The following is a 10300-nucleotide window of genomic DNA, read 5'->3' on the forward strand; positions in this document are numbered from 1 at the left end:
ATCCTATTATAAGACTGTTCCAAAACACAGGAGAGAAAAATAGAAATTAAAGGCCCAGTTGTGAATTCCAAAGTCATGAGAATCATCCCAACACCCGGGAAACTCCCTGATCCCTCAGCCCCCAAAAGCTCAAACTCTGTGAGTTGAATAGCATCTGCTATTGTGGAGGTGGCATTCCTTGTGTTCTAGGTGGTGGCTTCTGAACGTTCAAAGAGGCCTTCCTTTCTACCACAACTCGGCTATGTGGAGGTTTTAATCTGCGCTGTATCAGACACATATCAAATACCCCCAAAACTTTAATTCTTTGCTGAGATGTCTGTCTGTATCACCTTACGGGCACAAGCCATATAGTGTTATTCAACTTTTTTTCCTATACCTACCTCAACACCTGGCACAGTACAGGCACCTGATTTGGAGATCAAGACTTAACTTCTCATGTTAGTGGTTTTAACAGCCAGGAATATATTATTTGTGTGTCCAATTTAAATGTAATCTCTTCCTAGAAATCTTTCTAAACTAAGCACAGTTGCCCATTACATGCTCATATGGTAGATCCTTGAACCTCCCCTTTGACATCATACTTTCTAAAATTTATTCAATGTATATCTTACCCAACAATATCCAAGAATATATTGTGTCTATTTTGTTCACCACTGTATACCCAATGTATTCATAAAACAGAGCTTGAAACATAGTACTCAAGTAATGTTTATTAATTAATGAGGTAAGCCTATTAATTAATGAGTTAAGCCTATTAATTAATGAGTAAGAGCCTATTATGATACTGCAATGTGCTGGGTATAAAGAAGGTAGAGTCCTGTCCAGTGGAGGTTGTACCCGGTAAGGCCAAAGAGAAAGTGTTCAAGAGCTATGATTTCCAGTCATGGAGAAATGGGGCTAAGAAAAGTATGGTCCGTGTCTTGAGTACCTGAAGTACCTAAGGCTTCTCAAGCAGAGGCTGATTTAACAGTCAAGTATCATGGATGTGGTCAAAGAAATTCCAAACTTGTAGGCAGTTTAGACAAAATGACCTCTAAATTTCCTTTCAATTTTTATTACTATGTATAAATGTCACCATAATGTTTTCACTAACTTTAGAAATTAAACAAAATTGGGCAATTTATATATTCAAATTTAGCTTCATTTAGGAAAAACACAGAAAAATAAAGTTCGTGTCATTCAATCATAAAGAAAAATCAATTAGTTGGTCTTATACAATTTTATATGATCTTTCAGTATTAAAGTCAATATTATTTTAGCTTATAAACTATAGTATGACTGTTTACATTTACATAGATTTTTAAATGACTCAGCCATGTACATCCTAACACTTGCATGGGTCACAGCCATATGAATGCTTAATAAATGATTTTTGATTAACGAAAATTAAAAGGTACCAGGCTTTTGAGAACTGTTCCAGCACTGAACATGCAGAGCGACTTAATAATCAAGATTTTTGCTAATCATGCATTGCTTGCTTAAAAAATATTTTTAACTGTTAGAATTTATACATAAACCAGACTTCTCATTAATAATTAACCTTGCTCTCATACAACAGACTAGCTCTTAAAACAAAAACAACAAAAACCAAAAAAACAGAAAATATCACTTCTGGAAAACAGAACATTCAGGAGAGATGTGCCAACTAGTTAAATAATATCACTCTGCAACAAGTTTAATGGATGGTAAGGGACCTATCACACCCATTTCCCATTTGTTGAGAGGAGAGAAAAGGGTTACAACATAAAATCACCATCAAGGACCAAAAAATGATTTGACAGGCCTGCCGTGTAATTTCATACATGTGCATTTAGATAAAATTTTTAACCTTGGAAAGGCTTTAAGGTCAGTGAGTCTAATTCCCTTATCTTGGAGATGAAACAGAGCCTAGAGATGCTGACTTGCCTAAGGTCACAGTGGCAGCCAAGCAAGAATCCCAACCCTGCTGCGTGGCGCCCTGCCTCTCCTTCCTGGAGGAAGTTCTCCTTTTCTCTGTTACAGTGGTGCATTACGTAGTTTACCACCTCCAGGCTGTATGCCACCAAATCTGAATGAAAACTGCAAAAACCCAAATATGTCTATCAAGTGAAGTTACTGCGTGAAGTGGAAACTACATATCAGAATAAGCATTCTCTTGTGCGCTTCAACTTTTCCTTCTATATTGTTTATTTTCTGGGCAATGAAAAATTAAAGAAAGCTTTTATGTACTCTATAAATATTTTATTACCAGGCCTAAGCATTTTACCATCGGCGTAAATGAACCCACAACAGTGCAGAACTGTGTTATTTGGTTTTCCTACACTCTTTGGAAGCTTTAAAATTCTAGTCAGGGTTATAACATAAATGAAAAATCACATCAGTCTTTGCCAGGGCAGCAACCAGAGAAAAACACAAACTTCAATTACCTTTGCAGCCAAAGAGCAAGTGGAACTATTGTTAAAAGGAGTGTCCCCTAGAATAGTCTAACAATTAAAAAGTAGACTAAGCATAACATGACTATTTCATGTACATGAATATAACGAATAGTGGGTTTTTTTTTTTAAAGATACAAGTAAAGATCACAGAGAAACAGGGAACTTTCTTGATTTACATAAAAAACTAACAAATATCTAGCAGTGGTTTGGAAAACAAACCATTTTGTTGTTTATATAAGTTAACTAAGACAACATAGCCAATTTTCCATGGCTCTCAAAAACAATTCTTAATTGTCAAAATGGTTTGGGGGCACAACGGATTTCATTTGGCAATGATGGAGAAAAGTAAACAATGGGACTGTTGGCAGAGGCAGAATTTGAATCCTAGACAATTACTTTGCAACGAACTGAAGGAGATGCTTGCTTACCAGTTAAGAGAACTGGAAAACAGCTTTCAAATGGAGTACTATCCCCTTTCTCACACATAAACCCAACCAAAACACACATAAAGTTTAATTTTCTTTCAATAACTTAGCAAGCCAACTTGCAAAGAATTTAGTAAGTTATTAATAGGAAGATGCATGCCTGGTAGTACAATTTTAGAGACCTAAGACATATGGTTTCAATTAATAGTCACTGTGCCTGGGACAATCCATCAAATTATCCAAGACCAAAATGTCCACAATTCAAACACTATTACACCAAGTTCAAAACATGACAGTTTAGAAAAGAAACTGTAGGCTGTGTAAAAAGGACACCAGTCTAGAAAACCAAGGTTCTAAAGAGATCCCAAGCAATCAAAAGGGTGGTAAGTGAATCATATTTCCACATTCACTAAATCCCAAACCTTCAGAGGATCTCCCCCACAATTTTATTCTAATATTGCTGGGATTTTCTCCACCGGCATAAATTCTGGATATCAGGATGAATCATATTACATAAAGTTAATAGAGTCAACTCTTAATTATTTATTTTTACAGATAATCCAGAGTTAGTTTAACTTTTAAATATTTGTTTATATTAACTTTTCAGTAATGGATATATCTGACTTTTTGGGAACTCCTAATACCTGCACTTCCACCAAATTCAACATGGTGGAAACTGGAAAATTACAATATATTATTCTTTGACCCAGAATATTTTCATTATTAGGCCAACTAATTTTCCTCACACAAATTAAGTATCCCATTCTTTTGATTAAAGTCACTACAATTCATAAAGTTACTACAATTTTCTATGAAGAAAAATAAATACACAGAGAACGTGAAGTGAATGTTAACTGATATTACAACACCTACTGTCCAAAATTAACATCAATTTCCTTTTAATTTTTCAATTTATCTTCAGAATATTAAAACGGCACTTCCAAGAAGTGTACCAATTAATATTTCTTATTTCTCTAATGTCTAATTTCTTTTTTCCCTGAGTGGGCTTTCACAAATGAAAATCATCCATTTTACTAGAAGACCCAGTTATGAAGAACAAAGACAATTTAACCAAAGAGATTACAAGATCCATGTTGGAAAACAAAGTTTTCATCAGCTCAACTCTTTGAATTTCTTTTAATTTTCCATTTATAACTGTGACTCTGAATTTAACTAAATCCCTGTCTCTCTAGCAACACAGTGAATCCTAAGCTACATCTTTAAAAAATGAGAAGTGTGCCTTAGTCATTGCTTTGCCACCTCTAGTCCTGCCTCAAATCCATGCCACAACCTTCCTGGGCTGAAAACATCCTAGTCATCTAAATAATCAGCAACAGGCTAAATTTAGTCTTAGGATTTGAGAACAACCAGGCCTAGGCCTGACCTCTACAACCAGGCCCCAGAATGCTTCTCACCCCTGTATTCATATGAGACCCCTCCTGTTACAATTAGTTCAGCTAATCTTCCCTGGCTACGTTCCACTGACCAAACAAGAATCACCAAAAAAAAGTCACTAAAAGAGAATTCCAACAAATGGAAAATCTGAAATACTTTTTAAGTGACACAGAGGTACTCAAATGGCTTCCCTTGTAATATAAGAAAGTACCTCAATTTAAGAATATTAAGGGACATTTTTATATAATTTAAGTAGACAAACAGTTTTTTAAAAAGTTCCTCCAGAGACATTCCTGGCGGTCCAGTGGTTAAGGCTCCATGCTTCCAATGCACGGGGGCGTGGGTCCAATCACTGGTGGGGAACTAAGATCCTGCATACCATGTAGCCAAAAATAATTTTTTTAATAAATAAATAAATAATTTCTAAAAGTTCTTCTAAATTACAGTATAAGTACATAACACAGCCTTAGCTGGCTAGATGACAGCAGGCCCAGTGCCATTTATAAATTTCAAATCATGTAGGGAGATTGCTCCATAGCTCTCACAACTTTTGAAAAGCCAAATTCCAAATGGCACTGACTAACATACCTGGCAAAAGTCACAGCTGCTGATGACCCAGCAGGGTCACAGGAGGAGGTGTCACCTCCAACTGTGACAAGGGGCCCTTTCTCATTTAAGTAGTAGTCACATTTATTTAGAAAAATTGTGGGCCCTGCAACAACCCCTGGGATGGAGAAAACTAGCAAATGGAGATGTAATTTCACAGGCAGACAGAAGGTGACCTGAGGGCAGAATACACCAGCAAGGGAATTAAGCCAGAGATCCAGTAAAGAGTCCTCCTATGAGAAGTAATTCTAAGTGCCTGAGAAACACAGACTTGGGAGATGCCCAAAGCAAGTTGAACCTTCTTTTGGCCAAGGAATACATACTGGGAATTCTCCTGCCTATTGACATTAACTATTTTTATTAATTAAACATTTCTACCTAGTAACTTACAAAGTGCTTGAGAATGGACATGCCTAGCTTTCCTGTAAAGCAGGGGTCCCCAACCCTGTTAGGAACCGGGCGCACAGCAGGAGGTGAACGGCAGGCTAGGGAGCAAAGCTTCATCTGCTGCTCCCCATTGCTCACATCACCCCCTGAACCATCCCCCCGCCCCCATCTGTGGAAAAACTGTTTTCCACAAAACCTGTCCCTGGTGCCAAAAAGGTTGGGGACCGCAGCTATAAAGCACATTGCCTAGATTTGAGGGAAGAGATTCAAGCCGAGAATAGCAACCCCAGGTTCCAGGACATTCAAACACGTGTACACAACACACAGGTATAATACGCAGATCTGAATTTCAAGTGCCAACCATAAGGGATACAGGAGAAATCCCAATACAGTACATTGCGTATTGTAAGAGCTCATAATTTTAGTTGTTGATTGGGCTGAAACAAAAACTGTCACCAATTATGTATTCACATCACTGTTCAAGCTTTCCCCTCCAACCCCATACTTTAAAAATATATATATATCAACTTCCAAGTTGCTGGAGGCCTGAACACCAAACCTAGAATAGGAAAATAAAGAACTGTCATAGGTGCATTGTTTCTGTTTGTGACATGTGGTTATACTCATAGTGGCAATGCTATCCAAAAAGCTACCATCATTTTAAGAAAGGAAAGTAAAATTTACTGGCCATCTAAATGCATTCACATAATTAATCTCATTTCAGCTTCTCAAAACCCTTTGGCATAAGTACTAATACCCAGTGTTTATATAAATAGAAACGGAGGTTCAGAAAAGTTGTCTATGATCACCTGTTAGTAACAGGATTCAAGCCTAGGTCCATCCCTTTTATCTTTCTCAACATTTATGTTAGAGGTGTTAATAAACTACAACCAAAAATGTAGGCTAGGAGCTTCCCTGGTGGCACAGTGGTTGAGAGTCTGCCTGCCAATGCAGGGGACACGGGTTCGTGCCCTGGGTCCGGGAAGATCCCACATGCTGCGGAGTGGCTGGGCCCATGAGCCTGCGCATCTGGAGCCTGTGCTCCACGGCGGGAGAGGCCACAACAGTGAGAGGCCCGCATACCGCAAAAAAAAAAAAAAAAAAAAAAAGTAGGCTAAACTACTAAAAAATACATGGAAAGTCTGCATTTCTCATTTGTCATCCATGACAGATTCTTTCAGAGCATCCACCACTTCAAGACATTGTATTTCCCTCAGGAATATAATATTATCTTTGCCCACAGGGAACTGATAGTCTAGCTGGAGAAAGAAGCCATTGTTCCTGATAACAGTCAGGACTGGCTAAGCCCACCTGCCTTTCCTCAGCCCTCTCAGTTCCCCTTCCCGTCCGCACCCAGAGTTACCTTGACTTCGACCCGGAAAAGAGAACAGGGATTAATCAGCAGCCTGATAAGTTTTTTAACATAAGAGGCAATAAAAGGTACTGGAAAGGACAAGGATTTAAGACACATTTATATATGAATTTCAGTGCTTACTAGCTGTGAACTTTGGATAAGATACTTAAAGTTTCTCACCTGTAAGGTCATGATTAAAATCTACTACCTCTTAGGGCTCTTGTGAAGCTTAAATGAGACAACATATGAAAACAGTTTAGAGGCCTAATATTTGTTCAATCTTTTCCTTATGAAGTGGCACAAGCTAAGTGTCAATGAGTGGAAATATCAATAAATGCTACAGCAAAGATCAAACAATTTGATCTTTGCTACCAAAAAAAATTCAAAAACAAAAATCCCAACGCTTACACTTAAAAACTGATCTGTGGAGACAGCAGAATCATTACCCAATAAAGTTTATCAATGATCAATGCAGCAGAGTTAATTAAACATACAGAGAGTTTACACTTGAAGTACAAATTTAAACAATGATAAACAGGAGCAAAATCGTGTTAAAAAAATTTTGGAGGGGAGAGGTGTCATCTTTTTGTGCAAAATTGCCAATTTAAAAAGAAAACTACCACTTAGAGCAAACTGGATGGCAATTAAATGCAATGTTGGACTGAATCATGGAAAAGTAGTCTAGGTCTGTAGCTTAGTTAATAGTAAGGTACTTGTGATAATTTCTTAGTTTTGACATATGTGCAACTTTTCTAAAAATCTCAAGATAAAAAGCTGATTTTTTTTAAAAAGTGGATGACAAGGGAAAGGAATAACAACATACACAGGTATTGCCACTTTATTTAGAATCTCCTGAAAACAATTAGCCGTTAACAAACAGCAAAGGATACGACATTAGTCAACATGCACCATCTCTGTAGGCTGCACTAAAGCATAACAACGAGGAACACCTGGAGTTTAATATTATTTTTAACTTTTAAAGAGAAGTGACTTGTCCACTTTTCTCTAGCATATTATTGCAATACTGGCTTGCTGGTAATTAAATATTGTTGTTACAAAGTCCAGCAAACTTCTGACAGTTACCTCTACTTTCTATTCTTGACTAAGACATTTATTCAACCTGAACAGAAGCATCTCTTACCACATACAAGGCATAACATGAATTTAAAAGTCTAATGACAAGTGACATTTCTGAGCTTAGTGCTAAAGGCAGACATAAGTGTCCCATCTGTTTTCATAATAATGCAGGCAAATTCTCTTACTTTATTATACAAAACTCAAAGAAGAGTTAATAAAGTGATATAAAACCTACTAGGGCATTTTTATGCGCAGGGCCAAATGATGGCCATTACTGACACAATTTTTTTAAGTACATTACATTTATTGAGAGCCACATTAAGTGGTTGTGAACTTTATACTAGCTGTGTGTTCAGCAAGATGGCCGAAGCTTTCACACTCTGGGGTCTGCAAGAAAAGGGTTTACTTTTACCAGAAGGCAAATCCTATGCTACAAATTGATGACAGAGGTTTAAAGTAGCACCAATTTCAATGTGTACACGTTACACACACACATACACACAATGTTACTGCTTAACTCAGTTGACAGGCATTCCCTAAACCTTTAACACACATATAGAACTTAGAGAACAATTTTCTAATTTGAAAGAAACCTTAATAATATTTACAGATTTCAAAGAAGGGGAAAAAATAAACACAGCAATGCAGCAAAGTCATTTCTCCTGCTGAAATGACCTCCAGCTTCTACGAGCTATTCCCGGTTTCGCAATAAATGAATCTGAGACTCAGACCACGTACACACAAACGGAGAAGCTGAGAACGCTAAAGCTTCCCCAATAGTCCTGGCTAAACCCACCTGCCTTTCCTCAGCCCTCTCAGTTCCCCTTCCCGTCCGCACCCAGAGTTACCTTGACTTCGACCCGGAAAAGAGAACAGGGATTAATCATCAGCCAAAGTCCTGTTTTATCATCATTTACAGCCCCTATCCCAGGGAGCCAGAGTGCTACTAACCTGATTTCAGGGAGGCAGAACTAAATGCAGCAGAGTACAGGGGTATAAATTATATGTATCTGAAACGCCAACCCAGCAGCTCAAGACAGCTCAAATGTCAATTTAACGAAAAGGGTTTCGCAAATTGTATCTCAAATGAACATTTCCACTTCCAAACCACCCACCAACCTCTCGACTGCCAGTACCCAAATTCGGCACTGCTAAAGCAACCCGGGAGAAAAAAGAAGCGTGTCTTACCTTGTACAAATCTCGACATTTTAGTGATTTATTAAAATACCCTGGCCTATATATATATGTGTGTGTATATATATTCAAATACCTAGAGGAGTCACCTGCTATGGGCAGGTCTCTCTTCCACCCCTGCTTTAACAACCGACGAGTTCCTTCTCCTCTTCCTATGTTTTGCCACTTAAGAGTGTATTCAAAGCGGCTAAAACTACCTCAAAAAAAAAAAAAAAAAGAAAAAAAAACACCCAGGAAAACCTTCCGCACTTCCAAAAGGCAGAAACTTGGTGCGACCGAGTCGGCTCGGAACTCCAGGCTACACTAAACCCTTGACGCAAATGAGGGCCAGCTGGAGGCTCCCGGAAAAGGTAATATCACACGAACTTAAATTTCATCAATGAAAGAGGCGTATCTAGAGCGGCTACTTCACTGCCCTCCGGAGCTGCACGGCCGCAGGCACAGGCGGGCCGCACCCCCTATTCCTCCTCCCCTCTCTGCCGTCCGGCCTCTGGACAGTTCCCCGGGAAACTCTGGCCAACGGCGGTCCCCGCCCTGCAGGGATCGCGAGGCGGGGAAGGCAGGCAGAGGGGAGCGATTCAACCCTTTCTACCGGCCCATCCACGTCCCGGGACTAAGAGGCGCTCGGCGCGCGGGCGGGCGGGGGCCTCCAGACCAACGCCTCGCTGCTGGGAGCGGCGGCAAGCTTGCCGCGGCTTTTTTCCGGGAGGGGCCGAAGGCTACACGCCCTCTCCCGCAGCGGACGCTGGGGGGCCACCCATGAGGGGAGAGGCGACTCCGAGGGACAGGAGCCCGGGAGGGCCCGCCCCGACCCTCACACATTCTAGTTCCTCCTGGTCGAACCCCAAATTGGGCCTCCGGGGCCAAAGCGGGTCAGGCAGAGGGGCTCTACACGCCTCAGAGAGGGAAACACACTCGCCCAAGGGGTGGTGGGAAGCCCGCCCCGGCCCCTCCCCGAACCGCCACAGAGACCCACCTTCCTCCTCTTCCTTTAGTAGCTGGGAAATTGGGGGCGTTTATGGCGCGCCTGGAAGAAGGCTCGCAGGTTGAGAGAATGTCACCTCTGAGGCAACCTTCTCTCTCCCCCTCTCCCCTCACACATGCACACCTTGAACCCCTCACCAGTGGTCGCAGCCCAGCTTCTGACCTCCTTCGTCCAGCGGGCTGCGGGATCCCGCAACCCAAAGCCCCCACTTTCTCCTAAACACCTCCCCTCCCCCTCCATTTGGAGCAGCCCCCCTCATGGCGGAAATGTCCCCACTGCGCAGACAGACAGGAGAAGCCGCCAGTCAGGAGCCGAGGCGGATTCAGGGCCTGGCCAATGAGGCGCGCGGGAGTGGCAGGGGGCGGGGCGTATGCGTCCAGAGGGAGCCTGGCGGAGGTGGGCTCTGAGCCGGAGCCGCGGCCCAAGCCCGAGCCCGAGCCTGAACTCGGATGCAGCGCGTTGG

The 10300-nt window shown here is 41.0% G+C and overlaps 1 protein-coding gene across 4 annotated transcripts in view; it reads right to left on the reverse strand.

Annotated features, from left to right (window-relative positions):
• UGP2 (UDP-glucose pyrophosphorylase 2) overlaps window positions 1-10060 on the reverse strand; it is a 50959-nt gene extending 40899 nt beyond the window's left edge. The window contains exon 1 of one of the 4 annotated variants that reach the window (XM_060169384.1): window positions 9975-10060. Coding sequence is in view for 1 of the 4 variants with exons in the window: in XM_060169382.1 (XP_060025365.1) it covers window positions 8847-8865 (19 nt within the window). In the remaining 3 variants the exon portion in view is untranslated. The other 3 variants (XM_060169385.1, XM_060169383.1, XM_060169382.1) reach the window with 3 other exon arrangements.
• Window positions 10061-10300: the final 240 nt, after the last annotated feature.

Source organism: Lagenorhynchus albirostris, chromosome 13, assembly GCF_949774975.1.
Source record: "Lagenorhynchus albirostris chromosome 13, mLagAlb1.1, whole genome shotgun sequence".
In the NCBI taxonomy this organism is placed as follows: domain Eukaryota; kingdom Metazoa; phylum Chordata; class Mammalia; order Artiodactyla; family Delphinidae; genus Lagenorhynchus; species Lagenorhynchus albirostris.